A 25,425-nucleotide genomic window follows, 5' to 3' on the forward strand; every position below is an offset into this window, starting at 1 on the left:
GTATCATTTATAAAATTTTGTTTTCAAATTTTATTTGTATTATCTGTCTGGTCTGACATAACTTACTCTTTGATACGCGGCCTGCCATATAAGGTTTACGCAAACAAAAGATCGATATTAGCAAGTGACGACGGACAATGCTTACACAAATCTGGTTATTTGAAATTGGCTTTGTTATTGTGCTGGGTCTCGGGGAGATGATCAGTACAAGTTTGTTCAACATCACCACGTGTGAAGCGTTCGAGCGAGGAGCGCACTTTGATATCTACGACATCACAAGCTCCAGGTGGAAAATAATCTACTTTTGGTCGAAGAACACCGAAATTAATCCAATCACATTTTCGTTAGTTTCAAAACAGGTCAGTTTTCACATTTTCACTTCAATATATCAAATAGACTCCTTCAATGTTCTCTTCTGATTAACTTCCCACTAATGACTCAATCCCATAAATCATTGGTCTCCAATCTTTTGCTACCAAAGAGTATGTATATACTACGTAATAAGAGTCGGAAGTGCACTAAGTAAAAATTGAAATTTAGCTTAGTATGAAACATGCAGTGATTTGACATATTATGGATAGTAGTAATTACAAAGTGTAAGTGTAAGTTGTAAAGTGAACAGTTGCTTTAATTGTAGTGGATTTCGGCTATCTCCGTTTTTTACAAGAACTAGATAAAACTGTAAACTAAATAAAAATAGGTAAAAATCTTTTTAAGTTAAACGGTTTTATGTTAAACATACATTGCAATGTTTAAGATAAATGTACTAAAAACCAAAAAATAATAAAATAGATACAGTCGTGGGAATTATAAACATATGCATAGACTAGACTAAAATAAAACTGTGGGGCACGTCAATTGTCTACAAATTATCAACTTAATGTGCGATAGAAGAATCGTTTAATTCGTCGTTAAAATAGGCAGTTGGCCCGCAGACGGTGAGGAAATTACTTACTATTTTCTTGCTCATGGAAATTCCAATAGTTATACACTCCAGAGTAAGATTACTCTACTAAGAGCCACGTAGGCTTGACCTTCTTCAAACAGTTTCGCACCTAAGTATACGACTGCCTGATCCACAGTGCTGCCCTGCATTTTATGTATTGTAGAAGCCCATGATAGTATTAAAGGCAACATTCTTCTTTTAGCCGTCCCGTAATTGTACTTGGCTGGAAACTGTATGGCTTTCGGGTGTATAAGATGTACTCCGTCTCTTGCGAAATCAATTCGGACGGAAGGTACATCTGTTGCATACATCTGAGTTCGACGAAATTGAGGCCAAACGATTTCGTTGATGTAGCCTATAGCGCCATTTACTAATCCCTTTGAAACGTCAATATTGGACCGTAGCATGACTTTTGCCCCCACAAATATTTGCAGTTCCGCTGGTAAACCCCCAGTTTTGTTGATATCAGCTAGTATTATAGTTTTGTTGATATCAGCTGGTATTATAGCTATATCCACATTGTCTGCATTTCCTGTGGCGTGTACTAGCTGATCCTGCGCTTTTATTTTGTAAATGCGAGCACCATTATTTCTGTACAAATTCAATACGCTTTGTCTATTGCAAACTCATCACTCGTGTCTTGAAGAAGTCTTCCCATTAAAATACTAAAATGTTGGGTTGTTAGCTCACCGACTCTCAAAGCATTCAAAATATCAATAAAAGTCTGGTCACCTTGCTGACGCATATTTTCAGTTAATTCACGCAGCGTGAATAAACGCCACAGATGTGTAGCTGATTGGAGATGTTCTGGCTGTTTGAAAACAGGTGTTCCTGATCGTTTTATAGGAGGCAGTTGTAAAAGATCACCGAAAAGTAATACGTTTACTCCTCCAAAAAACTCATTTTCACAGTTCTTAATTTGCCTTAATCGAACGTCCATCATGCATAACATTTGATAAGACACCATGGTAATCTCGTCGACAATCAAAAATTCTGTCTGATGCCATTGTTGCCTCATTATTCGCAAATAGTTTCCGGACAGTGGTGACATACCTGTTATGCGACCGTCTTTCTGTACAGGCAATTTTAAAGTACTGTGTATCGTAGCTCCATTTATTAATCTAGCTGCAACTCCTGTTAGTGAGCAGACTTTAACCGCATCCTTTGCGTAGCACCTATTAATTTGGTCTCGTAATAACTTTAATAGAAAAGTCTTGCCCACACCAGCTCCTCCTGTAAAGAATATTTTTAAACGTTCTTCAGCACCTGACATTTGATTTTGTATGGACTGGGTAACTAATGTAAAAATTTCCTTTTGTCCTACATTCATAGACTGCTTAGCCTGTAAGAACTGGTCCTCATTCATTGGCAAATAAGGAACTTCTTCTTCATGTTCCATCGGCTCTGCGTGTTCCAGTATCTGAAATGCGTGTACTTGCGCGAATGCATTTTCAAGCTGCCTGTCACGTTCACAATATATTTCCAAGTAGGCGTTTGTTTGTCTTAAACTTTCTTCGTTGGCGAGAAACGCATCTCTGGCACTATTAAATTCTTCTAAAAGTTCGGCCTCATTGCGATACGGCATATACTGGATTAGTAAACTGTAATAATATGACTCTGGATTAGAAGCTGCTACGAAGTTAGGTACCCGTACTACAGCTGGCGTGTTTCTAATAGTCATTTTGGTGTTGTCTGTTAAAGTTATAAGACGCCTTCTTGTTGTTTGCTCGTGCGGTGCATAAGCATCGGTATCGATGCTCTCTTCATTTATAACTGGTGGTTTTGTGTAGTGTGGCTCAAATAACATCGCAAATTCTATGAGACACATATTGTTAAAATCATAGTTGGGGTGCTCTGCTGGTCGCTTTTCATATCGTTCGAAAATATTGGCACAATATCCTGCTGCTTGACCAGCTTCATTAAACTTCAACACTTTATACCTTTGTTCCGCTTTACGAGTATTGACAAAAATTGTTTTTCTCGAGCTGTCACGCATACTCAAATGGCATAGCCTGAATACGCATTCGCAGGCTGAAACTTGACGTTCTCTTAATATGCGCATGCATATTTTAAACAGCTTACGCGAGACGTCAGTTTCTTCTCTTCTAATTTGTTGAATAGCTCGAGATACTTCACCATCTAGGTTTGTAGGTTCTGATTTTGACACGTATTTAGCAATGTGATACGCAATCGACTCATTTGTACCACACGGTTGTATATCCATATTGGCTTTCCACATTTTTAGCAAAGCAGGACTGTAATTATTTACCCAACCATCTTCACTTTTTCTTTTCAGAACGCAAATGCGACCACCGTTGTAGATGAATTCGTTAGATGAAGGATCAATAACATGTGTCTCTAAGCATTCCAAGCGTGGAAAGTTGAAACGACAAACAGAATTATTTTTCGTGCAGGTACTAGTGTGTCGATGTATTTGACAATTTTTAACAAATTCATATAGTTCTGAAGTTTCTGGAGGAATGGCAGTACTACAGACTGAACCAATGCGAGCTATTCCTTCAGGTGTCGCAACAGACGGGTGATCTTCGATCCAAACAACCATATGCAAATGAGGACTTCCTCTGTTCTGAAACTCGATTCGCAACCAATGATCATTAACTTTACCGCCAAATATTTCAGTATCAGTTTTAAGAAACTGCATTAGCGCATTAACACGTACCATAAAATGTCTACTCACAACAACTGGATACATCTCGATGAGTCTCTGAGTTTCCTGAATATCTATGTCACTAACAAGGAGACCTCTTTTTATATCATTCCAGTGAAGATCATTGCAGCTCAATGTAACAAAATAAGTGGGAGGTCCTAAACATCTGATTTGTGCTATAAGATCACTAAGAGCACTACGCCAATAAGCAGCGCAACCTCTTAGATTTTTTAAATATAAGTGCAGGTCTTCCATTCGATTGCCGTTTTCACCTTCAACTTTTCTAGCACAAGCTACAATGATTGATTTAACTCGATAGTACTCAAACATTGATAGAGCATAGAATAGGTAATCGTTGCGCTGAAATCTAACATCAGCACCTAATAAACGAAATTGATAGTAATCCAAAGGACTTATATTTACGGGCCGTTGTTCTTTCAAACCATTTTTACCATACGGGAAAAGCTGATACCATGCGAACTCTTCTGCTTTTAACTCATAAGCTTCATTCACAATATTATTATTCGTCTTACTTCTGATTTCGTTTACATTTTCAGATACCTCTAGCTCATCTTCAACATCAGGTTGGACGCTATCAATAGGCAACATTACAGATGTTTGTATAGGTATAGTTTCAGATCTCAGATTCGAATGCGGTTGTTGTACTTGTACATCCTGATGAGTGATGGCATCTTCCTGTTGCTGTACTTGAACACCCTGACGAGTGATAATATTTTCCCTCAAATGTACGTCTACGCGTGTAAGGGTGTACGCGATATTACGGGATCCGAGGCATCTTTTACAGATGCGGCACAATTCTTGTAAGTTGTCGCATTCTATAACACAGGCTTTGCCATTTTCTGGTGTTGGTTTTCCTTTTGGGCGACAAGAATGGGAGTCAGCAAAATAGTATTTGTCTTCACCGCGAAATATGCTAACAGATTTATTTGACGCTGTCAATATTCCTGAAGAATGACTATCACATAATCTATTTAAAGCTGTATGTAATGTAATGCCGATATTATTGGTATTTACAGAATCTTGGAGACTCCCGAATAAAAGAGTGTCTTCATCATATTCTAAAGAAAATCGGCATTCATACATTTGTAAACTTTGCCTGACGATATGAAAGTTTCGTATCTCTAAATATCCTGTTTCATCCAGTTCAGTAGGATCAAGCTGGGTACGAATCCAAGCAATATAAGGAGTCACCCGCTAACATATTAGCATTCAGAATATTGACGTCCCATTGATTAGGGCTTAGGATTGCAGCTCGGACAATGTTCGCCAACGACATAGCACTACATTGTACACCAGCATATCGCGAAGTAAAGACGTTGTAGTCACCTTGATGCCATGAAGCTCGAATAATTCTTGCAACATTATTAATTGGAATTAATTCATTTCGAATTTCATTTTCATTCCTTTCGGACGCTTCATCTTCAGACAATTCGGGCACACTAAGTCGTACTAACTCCTGGTCACTAATTTGGGCATTGTCGTCAATACGTACATCTTTGTAAAGCGGGTTATTTCTGATTAACCATCTTAAAGCACTATAGACTTTTTCGCGACATATTGTGAATTCCCTGGTGATGTTCAAATTTTCTAATCGTTGTTACTACAATAATGCCTACCTGGCTTGCAGATCTTAGTAGCATACTAGGCAGTCTTTCACTGACTTCAAAGATATCTTGGGCAAATAAAACTGCCTGTCCGCGAAAACCGTACTGCTAAATTTCACGATTTTAACAATGGGAATTATTCTGCACAGCAAACGTTGTTCCGCCTGTGTCAATGTTTGAATAACGTCTGGTATAGAACCTGGATCCAGATTATTCCAGTAAGCTTTTTGTGGTGCTGTTGTTTTATTACTAGTAACATGTCTTTGACAGCGGGAACATAATAACAATGATATTTTCGAAGTTAACTCCACAGGTAAGTATGTTAATGCAGCAGCGTTGTGCCGAACTGTACGAACTTGATTAGGATAACAACGTTTGGTACAAATATCACAAACATGTATACAAATTGTGTTAATAGCATTCTCGAATGCCTGCAGATTATTAGCTCTGCATTGCTGGGTACGCTCTCGTTGTTTATTTAACCTCGTATCGCGATGTTCAGGCGTTTCTGAACCCAACTGCTGTCTTTGTCTTTCACGGCTTTGTATTAATCTAACTTCATATTCTTCAGGCGTTTTCTGAGGCGCTACCATCTGTGTATATCGCTCCCGTTGTTTTGTTAACCTGGCTTCATATTCTTCAGGCGTTTCTGACGCTATCATCTGTGTGTATCGCTCACGTTGCTTTGTTAACCTGGCTTCATATTCTTCAGGCGTTTCTGACGCCGTCATTTGTGCATATCGCTGACATTGCTTTTTTAACCTGGCCTCATATTGCTCAGGTGTTTTTGACGCTAATTGTTCCCGTCGTTTCTGTAATCGACTATTTCTATCACCTTCACTTTCTTTAGCTCGTTTTGCTTTATACTTTTCTTTCGCTTTTTGAAGCCTTCGTTTACGTTGTGTTGCAGTTTCTGTTTTATTTGTGTTTGTATTTTTTATATTTTTTTTTACCATTTTGTTCCCACGAGTAATGGACATTTAAACGGTTGACCCCCCCAGAGGTCCAATAAAGGGGCAAGGCTATGTACAACAAGATGCGCCTGAGTCTTGAGGGGAAAACGCTAACAACATATCATTTTTATCCACCCTAATGCCTCGAGTTCTCGGCGCGTTTTAACCTTTCACCTTAACTTGGGTGGTGTACCGCTAGCGACGTATCATTTTTAGCCACCCTAACGCCACACAGTCCTCAACACGATACAAAATCTTGACTTGGGTGGTGGATTCAGGCTGGATTAATCAGATACCTAAATTACAGATTCAATTTCTAAATTTTGCGCCCATCTTAAATATTGAGGTTGTATAGTGCACTGTATTCTCCTTGTCAAGCCCTTTTATTTGATACCCATATTGGTGGGATTGATAAAAAATTGTTATCAGCCATTTGGTAGCGGCGGCCATCTTAGATTTCAATTTTGCATAGTAAATTGTATTCTACTTGTTGAGACCTTTCATTTGATACCCATGTTGATGGGATTGATAAAACCTAAGTTATCCGCCATTTTGTAGAGGCCGCCATCTTGGATTTTAATTTTATATAGTACATTGTATTATACTGGTTGAGCACTTTCATTTGATCATCAATATGGGTAATATTGATGGGATCGATAAAACCTACGTTATCCGCCATTTTGTAGCGGCCGCCATCTTATATTTCAATTTTTTTTATAGTATATTGTATTCTGCTTGTTGAGCCCTTTCATTTGATACCCATATTGATGGGATTGATAAAACCTACGTTATCCGCCATTTTGTAGCGGCCGCCATCTTGGATTTCAATTTTTTATAGTATATTGTATTCTGCTTGTTGAGACCTTTCATTTGATACCCATATTGATGGGATTAATAAAACATAAATTATCCGCCATTTTGTAGCGGCGGCCATCTTGAATTTATAATAATAATGAATAAACATAATTGTATTGTCACCAAAATCCAAAGTGTATACAAAATTTCAGATTAATCGGTTGACAGGAAGAGGGTGAAATTTGAATTACTAAATTTGACCCAAGAATAATAAATAAAACAAACGGGGTGAGCTAAATAATATATATATAATATATAAAATAATAATAAATATAATAATAATAATATAAAATAATAATAAAACCGTTTAAAAAAAGACGTGTGGCACTCGGGGACTGCCGCGGTAAAGCTATTACATAGCATTTTTTATCAACTTATGCAATTATAATTATTTATTTTATTTATTTATGCAGTATTTTTTGCCTTTGTTTTTTTTTCTTTGATATTTATTCAAGTTACACTTTTTGAGCGTGGTGACCGATAAGAAAACATTTTTTTTTTCTTTTATTAAATAAATGAGAAGTTAATATTGTTCAAAATATTTTTATTATCTTACAATACATGTAGATAATTCAGGAATATTTATCATTGAAACTATAGGTTTATGGTAACTGAAATAAGTAACATAAGTTTCAGACTTGATATCTTCTAAATATCTGGAAAATACCGCGTCAATGGTGGTCCCATATTTTGTTGTGGATTCTAGTGGATCATTTTCAAAATCAATATTTCGAAAGAAAAGTTGTCAACTGCTCTGATTTTTTACCAGCGAAGTTGATGTTGAAATCGCCAGCCAAAATAAGTGGAAATTTATTACCATTTGTACCAAGTATTTTCGACCGTTCTTCAGTGTACTCCAGTAAAGTGCGATGAATAAAATGCTCTACCTCGTCCAATTTTGGATTCGGAGAAATGTAAATAATAATAAAAATTAAGAAAACGTGATAAAAAAATAAAGAAATAATAAAAAAGCAAGACGTACCCCAGGCTCGAACCTGGGACCTTCGGCACAAACACCATACGTGATAACCGCTGTTCCACAGCGACTGTAATGAACGTGGCGAAATATCTATATACATCTAGTAAGTGGGGTGTTAGGTTATGTTCGTTACGGAATTTCTGGATTCGGTCTCCACGCTCAAGGCCCGCGATAGAAGCTATGCAATAGCTTAAAAATTACACAAAATATTTAAATAAATTTGTCAAATGCTCTCGTGAAACTTTAAACCGATGAAAGGGGTAAGAAATAAACCAAGAACATATTTCTGAATGGTCCATTTATTTCTTATATATTTGGATATTAAATTAAAAGTCGGCACTATGAGTATTAGTAGTGTTTAAGCCGTCTTTTTCTATGATAAATTTACATATCTGCATCTCTCGTAAAATAAATCTCAAACCAATCCAAAAACCTCATTAAATTAATCCAAAATTTATTTTCCAAACTTTTATTCATAAGTTGTAAAAATATATGAATTAAATAAATAAGCATAACAAAGTGTTACTCCATTATAGTCTTTGAGAAACAAATTCCGGCGGGGCACAGAACCTATGTCCAAAACCCGAAGCCGTAGGCTGTAATGTGCGAGTTATGAAGAAAGAAAAAAATATTGTTGTTACTTACCTAATACATAACATTCTTATGATACTAAATTTAGTCTCCGGTCCTAGACAGATCTTTATATAAATTTTAATTTGAAATAATAATATGTCAAGTTAATGTGATAAAAGCAAAAATTTAAATCTTAACTTAATTATGATATTTGACGAAGTTCAATTCATCAATCATCAATAGTATCAACAATTATTAATTCGTTTTCAAATGGTGCGTTTAAAATTCATCTCATAAAAATGTTCATACAAAATGAATATTTGAACTAAAATAATTAAGGGCCTATATTGGACCAAACTACACTATGTGCAGAAATTTCATTCAAATCGAATTTATATTCGGAGCAGTGCTACGATTATGGATAAATTCAAAGAAATGCAAACGAAAGTGTGTATAAAATAAAATATTATACATTATTTGCGACACTTAAGTTTATTAATTTGATTATTACAATTAACAAAATCAACTAAAATAAGGTAAGTATAAAATAGCACATTTATGAAAATTTTATTAATCACGTTCACGTTCACAAAATCATTACCTTATTGCTCTAAACAGCGATGTTCATTATTATAACACTATAAATTAGGGATTGATTTAAGGGTAAATGTACACTTTTATAATAAAGTCCCAGTCGCTGTTCAGGCATGCTCTAAATTGAAATGTTTTATTAAAAATGGTTCTGTCGTAAGTCCTACTACTCCACAGCTGAACATCTAAGCGATCAGCCTGAGACGAGATAATGATTATTTTATAGCAAAAACTTTTGAAATAATTGTGTATTTTATTATAAAGAGCACAATGTTGGATGCTGGCAAAGTCTCTTGCGCCGTTTCTTCTCTCTCAGAGCGCCATTTGTATCCGAAACGGTGGTAATAAAATAATCAATTTTAAGAAAGTAAATGCCTGTTATGTCTTTTAAAGACGGTTAGTGTATGTCACTGTCTAACTTTGTGGAAACAAACTCTAATTACTTATTGAATAATTATAATATCATTTCTATATAGTAATAATTCAGGCACTTTAGTTTATGAGCACGGATTTTTCTCAAATTTACGAATATGCAAATTTGAAAATAATAAATAAATAAATAATAAATAACAGAAACTGAATCAAAACGCATAGAAAAATAGTTCCTGAATGATAACTATATGAAATGTCTGTTTTTCATCATTTTATATTTCAAATAAAATGTGTTCCGACCTTTTACTTATAAAAAAAATTGTTAAAGTTTTCAAAAGTGATAAAGTTTAAGAACATACACGTCACTCACTTGCATCTAGTTGCGTTACCCCTAAGTGGGTAAATTAGGAGCTGACAGTGTATAAAGAGAGAAGTTCGTAAATTGTTAAAGAAAAAGCGAGTTAGTTAGCGAGTAAAGAATAAAAGTCTGAAGTGACAAAATTATTAAATTCACCGCGCCAAATGTCAAAAATGTAGATGCGAATATTTTATTGAATGGAGAGGTGGTAAAACCAGTGGAATCTGCTGTATTTCTTGGCATTACTCTTGATTCCAAATTGCAGTGTGGCCCCCATATTGAAGGATTGGCAAATAGGCGTTAAGAAAATTAGACGGTCAACTGACATAGATACGGCGAGATTAGTATACTTTAGTTATTTTCATTGTATTATTATGTCCTATGGTATATTGTTATGTGTCCTAGAGAATCATAAAGAGAAAAATTTAAAGAAATAAACATTTTGACTGTTGCTTCTCAATACATTTTTAATAATGTTCTGTATGTTCATAAGCACATTGAGGAATTCTCTAGAAACTGTGACATTCATAATGTTAACACGAGGAACAAACATAAACTTGTTATGTACTTGCTACTACTCGGTTGGGTCGAGTTAGCAAGTCTTTTGTTGGGCGATGTATATTCTTCTACAATATGATCCCAGAAAATGTACAAAACAAATGTGTTACGAAATTTAAAAGAATTGTTAAAAAACGTTTGTGTGGGAAAGGTTATTATAGCATAAACGATTTTCTTAATGACACCACGGACTGGGAATAAAGCGAACACCCTTAGGCTCTTTAATTATAAATGTTTATTGTACGATATCACATTGTAATCCATATTTTATATAAAAAAAAAACCGCTTAGTTTCTTGCGCCCATTCTTCTAAGGTCTGAGGCAGTCTCTTTTGAATGGGTGGTAGTTTTTGACGTTCAATAAGTGATTTTAAATCCTATTTTGAATAAAAATATTTGAATTTGAATATCTTATATTCAAAAGAACCGTCCTGATGCAATTCAGACGCGCACTTGTCAAGCGCAGTTACTAACGATGTTTTTCAGAGACTGGACAAATTCAAAGCGGTGGTGAACGCGGTAGATCCTCAGCTCAACCCGGAGTGGCATAAGGCTACATTGTTCATGGAGCCACGTCGGGGTGTTGAAATACTGTTGCTGTATGCTGGCACTCCTGGGGCCTTCCGAGCTGTTGTTAAAGTAAACCAGAAAGTTAAAGGTACCAAACTAATTTGATTCATACGTCAATTGTTGAAGCAATTGTAAATTGGTTAAATTTTTAGAGGATATGATAGGAGTCAGTAATTAATTATGACCCGTATTCATTAAGTATAAGGTATATATTATACTTATTCTGGCCATAAATACTGATACCATTAAAAATAAACAAAGTATTACATTTGAATTCAGAATCGGTCATTTTTATATGATTATTCATTGAGTTTTCTCATTTTAGCGCCAATACATTGTACAAAATTTTGCGATATGCATTACACAAAGAAGATATGGAGCCAAATGCAATAATTAAATCTCACCATACGCCTGGTGTTAGTAAAATGTATGTGTACCGGGCTATTAATAGGTAGAATGTGACCTCCTCCGTTTGAGAAAGAGAAAGATCTGGCCGTCCACGTAGTGTTCGTACGAAAAAGTATGTCAAAGTAAGCTAAAGAGTAAGTAAGTACAGTTTGAAATCGAGACTATGCTTTGCTTGGAATGGGGCCGACAAAATTAAGTCCAATTCAACCCCAAGAAGACACAAGTTTGTGCGTTCACCGCTTAAAAGTCTCCCTTCGTCATTTCCCCACGATTCGAGATCACTCCTCTAACTACCACACCCTGTATTGGCATACTTGGCAGCGATATATTGAGCGACGTTCAGTTCCGTGGTCACTTGGAAGAGGAGGTCAAACTGGCCTCTAAAAAGCTTAGTGTACTTAGTAAGGCGAGGCAGTACTTAACTATAAGCCACCGCCTGCAACAGTATAAGGTGCAAATTCGGCCTCACATGGAGTACTGCTCTCACCTCTGGGCGGGTGCTCCCCAGTACCAGCTTCATCCATTTACCGCATACAAAGAAGAGCGGCTCGTATCATCGACGATCGGCTTGATTATTTGGCGTTGCGTAGAGATGTGGGTTCTCTCAGCATCTTCTATCACGTTTATCACGAGGAGTGCTTATAGAAGCTGTTCGGGTTGATTCCAGCGGCCAAATTCCACCACCGGACATTACGTGCAAAGTACCACCCGCATTACGTTGACGTTTCCACAACCGCGCGTTTTGCAAGAAATTTCTTGCCTCGCATAGCCACTTTGTGGAATCAATTACCGGCTGCGGTTTTCCCGAACCGATAAGACTTCAAGAAAAGAGCATACTCCCACCTTAAAGGCCGGCAACGCATCTCTTGACACCTGATGTTGCGCATGTCCATGGGCAGTTGCCTCACCTCTCCCCATCCCGTGAGCATCTTGCCCATTTGCCCCCACTTATAAAAAAAAACTGGTCGAGTATTTTAAAAGATGACTTAGGACTTGCAAGCTATAAGAGACGTACTGGTCATTTCTTAACTGATAATTTAAAAAAGAATAGGGTGGTAAAATCAAAATAACTACTGAAGCGGTACACAAAGGGAAGTCACAGAAAAAATTTGTTTACGGATAGGTTTTTTTTACAATTCAGCAACATTTTAACAAACAAAATGACCGTATTTAGTATACAGCAAAGCTTTAAGGGAGCTTCTTAATTAGTCGACAGAGTGCAACGTGGGCAATATCCGACATCAGTGATGGTTTGGTGGGGTATTAGCTATTAAGTTAGCTATTAAGCTATAAGTGACCGAGCCATACTTTTATAAAAAAAGGTATCCAAACATCGGCACAAGTGCATCAAGATAACATTCTTGAGAAGGTAGTGAAGCCCCTTAATAACACCATGTTTGACCAAGTTTGGGCCAAGAATGGTCCTTCCAGCAAGACTCGGCGCCGGGTCATAAAGCTCGGTCTACGCACTCTTGGTTGGAAACGAACGTTTCGGACTACATGAGAGCTGAAGACTGGCCTTAGTCTAGTCTAGTCCCGATCTTAATCCGCTGGATTATGATTTAAGGTCAGTTTTAGAGAGTACGGCTTGCTCGAAACGCCATGATAATTTGGAGTCCCTAAAACAATCCGTACGATTGGCAATGAAGACTTTTCCCATGGAAATAGTGCGTGCTTTTATTGATAATAATAAGATAACTGGCCTCAACGTTTAAAGGACTGTATGAGAGCCAATGGAGACTTCGAATAAGCTTTTTATATTATAAATTAGTTTATATTTATGTATTAAACTAACACAGTGTGTTAGTAAAATGTTTGTATGTTCGTATGAATCATAATAATTTGATTGTGATGTTGGAGGTTCGGGTATTAAATGATTATAAGTCTGACTGCGATTGTATGCTCCTTTATTAGTCTAAGCAACTCCTTATATACTAGTTGGAGCGATGAGTGTGTGCATAGGTATATAAAGGTGATACACACACTACATGATATAATCATGTGTTTAATTTATTTAGACAACTGTTCGTTATGTAGGTATATGAAATGTCACAGGTTACAATAAACACCACATAAGTTACAAGAGGTTTGTCGATTAACTGAAACAACGAAAAATATGTTGCTTTATTTGTTTCGAAAAGAAACTGTTATAAATATTAAAATCTGAAAAATCTGTTATTTTTTTTAACAAAATATGAACCTTGTATTGAATAGCATTTGAGCAAGTTTTCATGTAAGACTTTACACAAATTTAAAAACAATGTGTGAACGATGCTCGACTCGAACCCGTGACCTCTCGCGTTCCGCATGAGCGCTCTTCCCGAGCCAACCGTTCCAGTGACGTAAACTTCATAAATCTTGATATGTCTTTGTTCAACTCTCAGGTTGTGGCTTTATCTACATTCTACAGGATCTACTTAACAGGTGATAAACTGTTTAACGCCAATATTTGCATATAAAGAAATTGAATTGATATGTCGCTGTCTATCAAATTTAAACAATTTGTTATTTTTATAAAGTATTTGTTATTTTTTCACTTAAAAAAACAACAAATTATTTAGATATAATTGCTTATCTAAATTGTCTGCTGTATTTGTTGCGTCATATACAAAACAAGGAACGCTCATCAAGTCGGAACAGCGCAATAAAGGTGCGGGAATGTCGCTCGGCAGTCGGCACTCACCGACGGCACTACGCTTCCGCTCCTAACTTCCACAACTTGACTCTAAATGATAATGAAGTGACGCTTTCAAATGGTTTTTTCTCTCAATGTCAGCTAATGATCGTTACAGCGCCGGCTCGCTCGTCATTTATTTAACATCAAACTGATGGACACGGTACGATAATCAAATAATTGATACGTTCGCTTTCAGCGACTTCTATGATTCACAGTTTTCCCGCATTTTTTTTTATGGAAAAGGAGGACAAACGAGCGTACGGGTCACCTGTTGTTAAGTGCTCACCGCCGCCCACAATCTCTTGCAACACCAGAGGAATCACAGGAGCGTTGCCGGCCTTTAAGGAAGATGTACGCGCTTTTTTTGATGGTACCCATTTCGTATCGTCCCTGAAACACCGCACAAGGAAGCTCTTCCACAGCTTTGTAGTACGTGGAAGAAAGCTCCTTGAAAACCGCACTGTGGAGGACCACCACACATCCAGATGGTGAGGATGATATTCTTACTTGTTTGTTGTATTGTATTTTTGTTTTACGCACCTAATAAAACTGTTACATCTGTAATTAAAATTTCCACACTTAGAATTGCAATAAAAAAAAAATAAAAAACAAAAGGCAGCGTTACCCTTTAAAATTTCCAATCTGTAATGTGTCCCCGAACTGAGCACTGTGGCTTTTATAGGGCACGACCGTCTACCGTAATGATGCTACCAACTGTTAGTTGGCACTACTGTAGTGCCAACTAACTTTCACGAATCAAATTTACTAAAGATCTGAATATAATATGCTATTATAGTTATTTCTAATTAAAGTGATAATTATATTTAATAGTATTTAAACTAAAAGATAGTATCAATAATTAAAATTAATTTTTGATGTTCATATTTCGATCATTTAATACGCGAAGGTTAAAAGCAATCTGAGATAAAAAAAACAGTATCGGTTTGTTTATGTTTAATTTATAGTTAAACAGCTATTTTATACACTGAATGACTTGAGAATAAATCCATTGATGTATGTGAACACACTTAACGAAGTGACGATAACTGCCGTACACACTCTCCCCCAATACCAGAGGCATCACAGGAACATTGTCGACCTTATAGGTAGGTAATACGTATACGCGTTTATTTGACCCACGTTATATCGTCCATAAAACACCACACAAAGAAGTTCGTTCATAAGAGGTAGAGAGTAGCTTGTAAGCAGACGTTCAGAATGAAGAGTGTGGTGTGAATGTGGTAATAATGTGGTTCACAGGCAGTGGCGTAGCGTGCCATGTTGGGGCCCCGTATAAAAATTTGCTTATGACCCCTTATGAATGGTAAAGAATTATCACAAAGAAAAAAAATTCCATAAAGAAATTTTAATCATCTTATCTATCTGTTACTTTTTCCAAAACTTTTACTATACACTCCCTTGCCTTTTTTACGGCAAGCAGCAAAAGTTTTTATCAATTTTTGCTTACTTACTTCGGGGGCCCCCGTGCCCTGAGGGCCCCGAATAATTGATACGGCAGATAGGTCCCTGTTTACAGGGATCAGAGGGCCTACCATCAACTTTTAATAAGCGATGCGAATCCGATACAGTTCAGTTTAGGTACCTAAACGTACCGTACCGTAGGATACAAAATTGAGCACAATTTTTTGCCTCATGCTGGGGTATGTGTGTACGTTAGGGAGGATATCTGCTGTCGCCGTCTCGGCAATTTTGAGGGTACGGACCTGTCCACTCTCTGGCTCCGCGTAGATTTAGAGGACCGCGTCCACATCTATGCGTGTGTCTACAGGTCCCATAGTGGTAACGCAGAAACCGATCATCTCATGGGCTGCGTTCAAGCGGCAATTGACGACGTACTTGCACAGATCCCCGCCGCTGAAATCGTAGTCTTGGGTGATTTCAACGGGCACAATGCCGAATGGCTTGGATCACGTACAACAGACTACGCAGGGCGATCTGTGCATAAATTTTGCATTAGCGTATGGTCTGTCCCAATTGGTTGAGTCGCCAACGCGGCTCCCGGATGTGGATAGCCACATGCCGTCCTTATTGGATCTTCTGCTGACTACACATCCCGATGGTTACCAGGTCTTTGTCGACGCCCCTCTCGGAACGTCCGACCATTGCCTGGTCAGGAGTGTAGTGCCTATCCGACGCCAACGTCGCAGACCACCAGCGACCCACCGCGTTTGGCACTACAAGTCAGCAGATTGGGATAGGATGCGTTCCTTTTTTGCATCCTACCCTTGGGGCAGGGTTTGTTTCCCCTCGGATGATCCTAGTGCCTGCGCCGTTGCAGTAGCCGATTTGATACTACAGGGTATGGATATTTTTATACCAAACTCTGTAGTACCCATCGGTGGCAGATCACAGCCCTGGTTCGATGCGTCAGTTAAAGCAGCATCTGACTGCAAAAAACAGGCGTATCGAACTTGGGTTGCGGCGCTGGGCACAAAGGATCCGAACTGCACAGTTCTTAAGAGGAAATACAACCGTGCCTCCAGATTTTTTAAGCGGCAAATCGCCCGTGCAGAGTCAAAACACGTCGTCAAAATCGTCGAGCAGCTTTCCAGTTACCCGACCGGAACACGCAAGTTCTGGTCGTTGTCGAAAGCAGTTCTTGGTAACTTCAGCCAGCCGTCCATGCTGCCGTTGCACATGAGGAATGACACCCTGGCCCATACGGCAAAAGAGAAAGCCGATCTCTTGTGCACTCTTTTCGCCTCCAACTCGACTCTTGATGAGAACGGAAAAACACCGCTGTTAGGCGAGCTCTGTTTTCGTTGGACGTCAGGAAGTCGAGCGGGCCGGATTGCATTTCTCCAATCGTGCTTAGAACGTGTGCCCCTGAGTTGACGCCGGTGCTAACGCGTTTATTCCGGCACTCTTATTCTTAAGGCGTAGTCCCTGACTCATGGAAGTCTGCCCTTGTCCATCCGATCCAAAAAAAAGGAGACAGTTCGGATCCGGCAAACTACAGGCCTATTGCTATTACCTCCCTGCTCTCCAAAATCATGGAGAGCATAATTAGCCGTCAGCTCTTGGTATACCTAGAGGGTCACCAGTTGATCAACGACCGACAATACGGGTTTCGCCATGGTCGGTCGGCAGGTAATCTTCTGGTATACCTGACACATAGATGGGCTGCGGCTATTGAAAGCAAGGGCGAAGGCCTGGCAGTTAGCCTGGATATAACGAAGGCCTTTGATCGTGTATGGCACAAGGCGCTCCTCTCCAAACTTCCATCATTTGGGCTTCCCGAGAGCTTGTGCAAGTGGACCTCCAGCTTCCTCACTGGGCGTAGCATACAGGTCGTTGTCGGCGGATAGTGCTCGAACCCGACGCCCGTGAATGCTGGAGTGCCCCAAGGCTGTGTGCTGTCTCCCACGCTGTTTCTTCTGCATATCAATGATATTTTGGACACCTCCAACATTCATTGCTATGCAGACGACAGCACTCGGCTATTAAATGATATTGATCCATCTGTAAAAATTAGCATCACCAGAAAAATTTTTAGAGATAAGTTAAAATTGCAATTTTTGAACACCCTATAGCTTACATTCTAAGTGGGTCAAACATCGGGTTCTTTGTCACCGACCACCGGCCGAGCGAATAGACATATCGCTGTACGTGTGCGACGGAATAGCGCGATCGAAAGATAGCAGTGTCCCGTTTTCGCATAGAGATATGAATCAGCGATGACCGGCTGAATGCGAACCTGATCTAATGATGCTTTGCTTGTAAACCTTGTGTATGTACTTACTTAAGTTTTTTCTGATCTTATTTTAATTATCATTGCGAACTCAACTCATGTTAGCAATCCGGACAAATCTTGGTGATTTTTGGTTTGCTGTTTTATTTATATAAATATGTAAAGTTTTAAATAAATATATTTAAAAAAAATATATACACGGGCCATGCAGGTCTCTCTCGGGAAATCGTCGACCAGTGCCTGAAGAAACTTGTGTCTTCTATCGAGTCCTCTCTTGAGAAGGTCGCGGAATGGGGAAAATTGAACCTTGTCCAATTTAACCCCCAGAAGACTCAAGTTTGCGCGTTTACCACTAAAAAAACCCCATTTGTCGTATCACCGCTCTTCGACAACACTTCCCTCAAAGCCTCGCCTAGTATCGGAATACTGGGTCTCGAAATCTCAAGCGATTGCCAATTTCGTGGTCATCTGGAAGGCAAAGCCAAATTGGCTACAAAGAAACTGGGCGTCATTAATAGAGCACGGCAATACTTCAAGCCGGCCCACATACAAGCGCTCTACAAAGCGCAAGTCCGGCCACACATGGAGTATTGCTGTCATCTCTGGTCTGGCGCACCCCAGTATCAGCTCGATCCATTTGACCGCGTGCAACGCAGAGCAGCTCGAATCGTCGGGGACCCAGTGCTCTGTGAACGGCTGGATCACTTGGCGTTGCGTAGAGACGTCGCTTCATTGTGTGTTTTCTACCACATTTATCACGGGGAGTGTTCCAAAGAGCTATTTAACCTGATTCCTGCCGCCGAATTCCACCTTCGCACGACACGCCACAAGTTAGGATATCATCCTCACCATCTGGATGTGTGGCGGTCCTCCACAGTGCGGTTTTCCTTCCTTCCTTGTGCTGTGTTTCAGGGACGATACGACATTTTGACACTTGACACCTTCAAAAAAAGCGCGTACACCTTCCTTAAAGGCCGGCAACGCTCCTGTGATTCCTCTGGTGTTGCAAGAGATTGTGGGCGGCGGTGATCACTTAACAACAGGTGACCCGTACGCTCGTTTGTCCTCCTATTCCATAAAAAATAAAATGAAGAATTAACGAAATAAAATTGCGTTTCGAAACCTAAAATGATATGATTTCAGCGGTTTTTTTGCGTGGAAAATACTAAAAATACATTTTAAAATTGCGCAATTGCGTCAAATTATAAACCATTAAGCCATTTTTTATACTTATTAAATAATACTTATATAAATAAATATATTTCTTTGAATTACAAATTAAATGTTTGCTTATGTGTTTTCGTAGAAATAACGAGCTATGAACGCACCTCCATTGATTTGACATTTGACAGGACCACAGAGTACATTTTTTTTAATTCGTTCTTGCGAACAGGCCCGGGCCCTTACTGCCTCGTCTTTGGTATTTTCATTTTTGGTATTTATTTTGAGTATTTTGTTTAACAAAAAAGTCCAATATAGTATTCTCATCCCATCTTTAATCAATAAAATTTTTCTTTTCTATGGTTTCACTATTTTTTTAAAGTTATTAACAACACGATTCACTTTCCTCTAAGGAAGTAGCAACTTTTTTCGAATCGGTCACTTTGACAAATAAGCTATCCAGTTTAGGTTGAAATAACACCTCATGGTACGAATGAATGAACGAACTAAATCAGTTTGCGATCCAGTTGATATCATTTTTGACATTCAATTGACATCATTGCGATTTAACCAGTTGATTTGATGTCAACCTAAATTAGATAGCTCTAATCACGTCGTGGTACGAAATAGCAAATCAGTTCATTCTAGGTTGTCAATTGAATCGCAATAAGAGTTCATGGTAGGCCCGCTGGTCAAACAACTGTACGGGACTATAATTATTTTTACCCGTCAATGATACTCCTGTCAGCGTACCAGTCTTCAACAGCACGTCTGAACAATACATGATAATCATCAATAGTTTTAAAACCCGGATAGAAACGTAATATTAATAAAATAAATTAACATTATACGCGAAGCTAATAATTATGAACTGTACAAATCATTATTAATTTCACAATACAGAAATATGTATGTACGTCATCCCCACAGTGAAGGAATGCCCGTGTTATACGGGGAATGGAAATAGCGTGGTATAATATACGCGTTATGAATTAAACGCGTTATAGGCCTCATTACTGTATTAATTATATATATAGTAATTACTTTTCATAACGTGTTTTATTAATTCCTTATGCGGTAACGCGCGGGACAGTGGTTAGCCTCACAGCGGTTCCAATAGTTTCATGCACCACATAGGATCGGTTGTATTTAGCTTGTCACACGCTACACACTATATAGTATAAGCATCAATAATTTTAAAAAACTGACAGAAACTGAATAACATTTATTTGCCGTGGCGTGCTGACGGGCGGGTACAGACTGTCTGGCCACCACAGCGGTTCCTTCTTCTATGGTGAAACAGTAATATAAGTAAAATTGTGTTTAAGTGCAAAGTGCATCATAGCTAGTTAAACTTCTGGACTAATGAGACTCAACATAAAAGAGGATATAAATACAACAGAATAAGAGGTGGGACCGCCTAAGTAAAATTTGAAATTTAGATTAGTATAAAACGTGCAGTGATTTGGCACAAGTTTGAAATAGTAGTAATTACAGTATATTGGCGACGAAGTATTATTCGGATTAATTTAAAAGCGAACAGTTGATTAAAAAGTAATGGATTTCGGCTATCTCCGTTTTTGACAAGGTTATTCTTCTGTCAATCTATCGATGCAGTGAGAGTAAGTGAGTGAATCGCTTTTTTCTTATATAGTTTCGCTAGGCTGCTCAACATCTTATGTGTCAGAGCTTTGAGCGCCATTGCGACGCCCCTCAGACGTTTGGTTGTAACTCCTGATCATCCAGCGTCGAATAGATGCCTTGTTCGTCTGTTATTTTTTTCTCATAAACAAATATATTTCAGTGCGGCCTGTGCCTGGTCCCCTCATGAAGTTGGCAGACCTTCGAATGAAAACCGAGGGCCGTTATATGGGCATGATGTGCTGCGAAGATATGACAGCTTTCGCTTTAGCAAGAGTGAACGAAGTGCCGTCAACAGAGGAAGAATGTGTTGGAGCCGCTGCGAGTCTGGGCCTTCGAGGTCCAGGTGGCCGATCCCATATCTACCTCAAGAATATAGCACGAACAGAACTATAACAAACAATTTTCAGTAGCTAGAGTTATTTGTAACGTTAAAAGCAGAGATAACATTTATGACGCGAGAAAATACATCAACATTTGTAAATAGATAATTTTCCGTATAACGCGGTAGAATTGTTCCGCGTTATAGGAAACCCCGTTATAGGCATATGCCGGTATAACTCGTTTTTACCACCTCGTTATTAGTAATAATAATAATAATTAATCACAATCTGTAACAAATACTAGTTTTACTATTTTATTAAGGGCTATATAATACAGAAATTTAATAACAATTTAATTTCGTAATAACACAATTGACACACGTGCAAAGGTACGCGAAGCTAATTATGAACTGAACAAATGATTATAAATTTCACAGTACAGAAATATATTTGTGTTGGTGGTGTCACAATACAGATATATTTATGTTCGAATGTGGGAAATTTCCGCAGTGGAGCTATTTTTATTACTTTATTTTTAATCTTTATAATATTATTACGGTATTTAATTTAGTATTTTAAGATTTTAATTAATATTGTAAATTGTTGTGTTTTTGTGTGAGTATTCTATTCTAAATGACTGTGTTATACGGATGATTGAAATCGTTATAGAATTAAGGCGTTATAAAGGTAACGCGGCCCACTTACCGTATTAAATATATATATAGTTAATACTTTTCATATCGTGTTTTATTAATTCCTTATGTGGTAACGCGTGGAACAGTGGTTAGCCTCACAGCGGTTACAATATATTTATGCACCACATAGGATCGGTTGTATTCAATTGTCACTACACACTATATTATAGCCACACACCTACTGTATCGATGTACTGAGAATATGGCTCACCACATCTCGCATCAGAATTAACATAATAATATCGTCGCTTGAAATTGCAATCAATAGTAATGATAAGTCAGTGTGTAATTATGTCATTTAAGATTAAAAATTTAACAATAAAACAACCAACTTCAAAAAAAACTATTTCGAAACAATTGATATAATATTATGTACTAAAAAGTCCCCCCCCCGGGCCACATCCTCACCTCTCACGTTGTCACGTTACACGTACGACACAAGCACATCTCACCTACAACTATGTATATAGTTACAAACCTATCTTGGCTGACACCGATTCCAAAAACAACAATAATTGTAACTAGAATTAGATTAATTAATTAGATTGTAGAAAGAGATCTGGACCAAATTATTACTATGGGACCACACGGGAAGCACAAGCTTTCAAATAAAAAAGGAATTATCAAAATCGGTTCACCCAGACGAAAGTTCTGAGCTGACAAACATAAAATTAAAAACAACATAAAAAAAAATAAAAAACATTGAACTAAAATGAATAAATATTACAAAACATTGCAAACAGATTTGAATGGCTAACAGTGGGAGGCTCCTTTACACAGGATGCTGGCTAGATTATGGGTGTGGTACCCATAATCTAACGGCGCCTATATTTGCTGTGAAGCAATAATGTGTAAGCATTACTAAGTTTCGGTCTGAAGGGCGCCGTAGCTAGTGAACTTACTGGGCAAATGAGACTTGACAACTTATGTCTCAATGTGACGAGCGCATTGTAGTGCCGCTCAGAATTTATGGGTTTTTCATTTATGGGAGGGGAGTATCAATTACCACCAGCTGAACGTCGTGCTCGTCTCGTCCCTTATTTTATTAATTAAGATAAGTGAGCAGTAATAATGCTCTCAAATAATTAATCTCCAATTTGGCTTAGACAGTGGTGTAGTTAACCAGATCAATCTTCGGACACAAGCACGATGCTATGAAATAATAAATTAATGAAATTAAATGAAGTTTATTTATTGCGTCGAATTCAGTATACATTATAGATCTTTAATTTATTGTATTGTCTTCTATTCAACTAAACTTAACACTTTTAAATAAAACACTTTTTAAAGGGATTAAAACGCGTTTAATTGTAACTGTTGTTACATTGGAATTTACGTAAAAGTTACATTTTAATTATACTTTAAACTAACCCGACGCTTCAAGACCTTTCCAGATCTCGTTTTCAGGGGGCCTGCAGTAAAAGTAAAATAATAATAAAAATGTAAATTTTACTGCAAAATCTAATTTAAAAACAGTTACAATTACACGCGTTTTAATCATTTAAAAAGTGTTTTATTTAAATGTGTAATACCTACTCGCCTTAATCAAAGAAAATACTATAATTTAGCACTATACATTTTTGTCTATTAACCATTCAAACAGGAGTCCAGAAAATCGTTTGTGTGATAAGTTTTTTAACTGTTACGTTACAATATAATGTATTAGACATTAATAGCTAGTAACGAACTAATGATAATAAATACGTATAGTTAACTGTTTCGTAAATGTTATCGCAGTTAATCGACCGTTATCAATAATGAACCCAAGCAGCCGCGAATGAACGTTAATAGATATCACTACACATTCTTATGAAGGCATAGTGTAGCAACATAAATTTTATTTAAATTAAAACTTTTATTACATCGTCTGAATCTTTTTCTACTGTGTGGTGCATGTCGCGTGACGGTTGGGCGGCGCCTATAGTTCGCAGCAGCTGACCGTGAAGTGTATAGACTATTACTCATTTGTGCCATTACTCCATGCTTTTTTGTTTGTTTTTGTCAGTGTTTAATGTAAATGTTGTTTGTCAGTGTTTAATGTAATGATGATATTTATTAAAGCGAAACTTTTATTACATCGTCTGAATCTTTACCAACCGTGTGGTGCATGTCGCGTGACGGTCGGGCGACGCCTATAGTTCGCAGAAGCTGACCGTGTAGTGTATGGACTATTACTCATTTGTGCCATTACTCCATGCTTTTTTGTTTGTTTTTGTCAGTGTTTAATGTAAATGTTGTTTGTCAGTGTTAAATGTAATCCTTTTCAATCAATATTTTTAACCAGGGTTAAGACAGAGTTCATTAAAAATATTTGTTGGAGACTTAGTCTACTTTTATTATTTCCCGTTATCATTCCAATTTTCCAAGTATAAAATTAAGATTGATAAAGCGATTTTTATACCCTTAAATGTCTATAATATGAAAAAGTTTCACTTTTACCGTGGTTTCATAAAACTACAGAATCCTTTTTTATAAATTATTTAATTTATAGATCTACTATAGTAGTACTATAGACTAATCTGTTTTTCAGATTAGTACTAAAGCATATTATCTTCTTATAAATAAAATTCTAGTATTGTTGTAGAATTCTAGTAGAGTTGTTACCAAACTCCTCCGAAACGGCTAAACCAAATTGTTTGTAAATTTGTGTTTATATCGGGTAGGTCTGAGAATCGGCCAACATCTATTTTTATACCCCTAAATGATAAGAGTCACCCACCCCAAAATATTTATTTTATTATGATTCAACATTAAAAAATACATAAAACTTCAAATTTTCACCCATCCACGCTCAACACCTATTTTTGTATCGCAATTTTAATATTATTCTATTCCATCCACACAAACGCAATAGAGTTGGAAGAGGGCAATCGAATATAATGATTATTGAAGTACGATTTTTATGTATGATATATTTTGGTAGGTCTAAATTATGGTCGTCATCTATTTTTAATACCCCAAAAATTTAAATTATCGAAAATTTTTATTACTTTATATGGCAATACAACGTTTGCTGGGTCAGCCAGTAACATTATATATTTTGATTATTACTACGTAGAGCCTACGCCGTAGCACGAGTAGCTCTGCTACGCAAATAAAGTAATATTTGTTCATATTTTAATCAATGACTATATAAACCGCTTTATATATTTTTATTAATAATTATTAACCCTATACATGATGATTATATTCTTTTAATAATTTGTTTCCTTGAAAACCGTAGTGTGATAAATTATTTCATACGGTGTGGTTCCAAAGTGGGTGGCAGACGAGACATTGTTGATAATTATACTGAGCGGTTTTGGGAACGGATTTCTTTACAAATAGTCGAAATTTATTCTAATAAACAAAATCAGCCAGAATTTAAATACATCTTAATGCAATATTCCACGATTACTTACATGTTACTATTACGGAACTCACGACATAAGCGGCATTCAATTTTACGGCGCTCCGAGTCAAACATTTGCGATTTAATAATTTGAGTGTAACAGCCTGCTTGGCTATTTGTGACAACGTTACACCCAAATAATTATCTGTTTGATTGGTTCTTAAACACATTAAAGAAACGCAAAAGTTATCGCTGTACTTTTAAGTGAAACTTAAACATAATATCGAAAGTGACAAAACGTTTTGCAAACACTTGAGCGTACACTTGAAATTAATTTTTGAACCTTAGCTTATAAGAATTTATAATTAAATGGGGGGTAATGTCATGCCACCTTAGCGCACAATAAAGGCACCCTACACCGTGGGAGGTC

At 37.4% G+C, this 25,425-nt stretch overlaps 1 protein-coding gene across 1 annotated transcript; it reads left to right on the forward strand.

The window, feature by feature from the left end:
- Positions 1-3: 3 nt before the first annotated feature.
- LOC126972873 (uncharacterized) lies at positions 4-21,705 on the forward strand. The gene is made up of 3 exons (XM_050819982.1): positions 4-359; positions 10,964-11,135; positions 20,810-21,705. The coding sequence occupies exons 1-3, from the start codon at positions 138-140 to the stop codon at positions 21,040-21,042; spliced, it is 627 nt and encodes a 208-aa protein (XP_050675939.1). The 5' UTR covers positions 4-137; the 3' UTR covers positions 21,043-21,705.
- The last annotated feature ends 3,720 nt before the right edge of the window (positions 21,706-25,425 follow it).

The sequence above is a fragment of the Leptidea sinapis genome, chromosome 27 (assembly GCF_905404315.1).
Source record: "Leptidea sinapis chromosome 27, ilLepSina1.1, whole genome shotgun sequence".
NCBI classification, from domain to species: domain Eukaryota; kingdom Metazoa; phylum Arthropoda; class Insecta; order Lepidoptera; family Pieridae; genus Leptidea; species Leptidea sinapis.

Coding starts and splice junctions, on each gene's coding strand:
- LOC126972873 (XM_050819982.1), top strand. CDS start 138: ATGCTTACACAAATCTGGTTATTTGAAATTGGCTTTGTTATTGTGCTG. Junction 360..10,963: donor TTTCGTTAGTTTCAAAACAG/GTCAGTTTTCAC, acceptor GATGTTTTTCAG/AGACTGGACAAATTCAAAGC. Junction 11,136..20,809: donor AGTAAACCAGAAAGTTAAAG/GTACCAAACTAA, acceptor AATATATTTCAG/TGCGGCCTGTGCCTGGTCCC.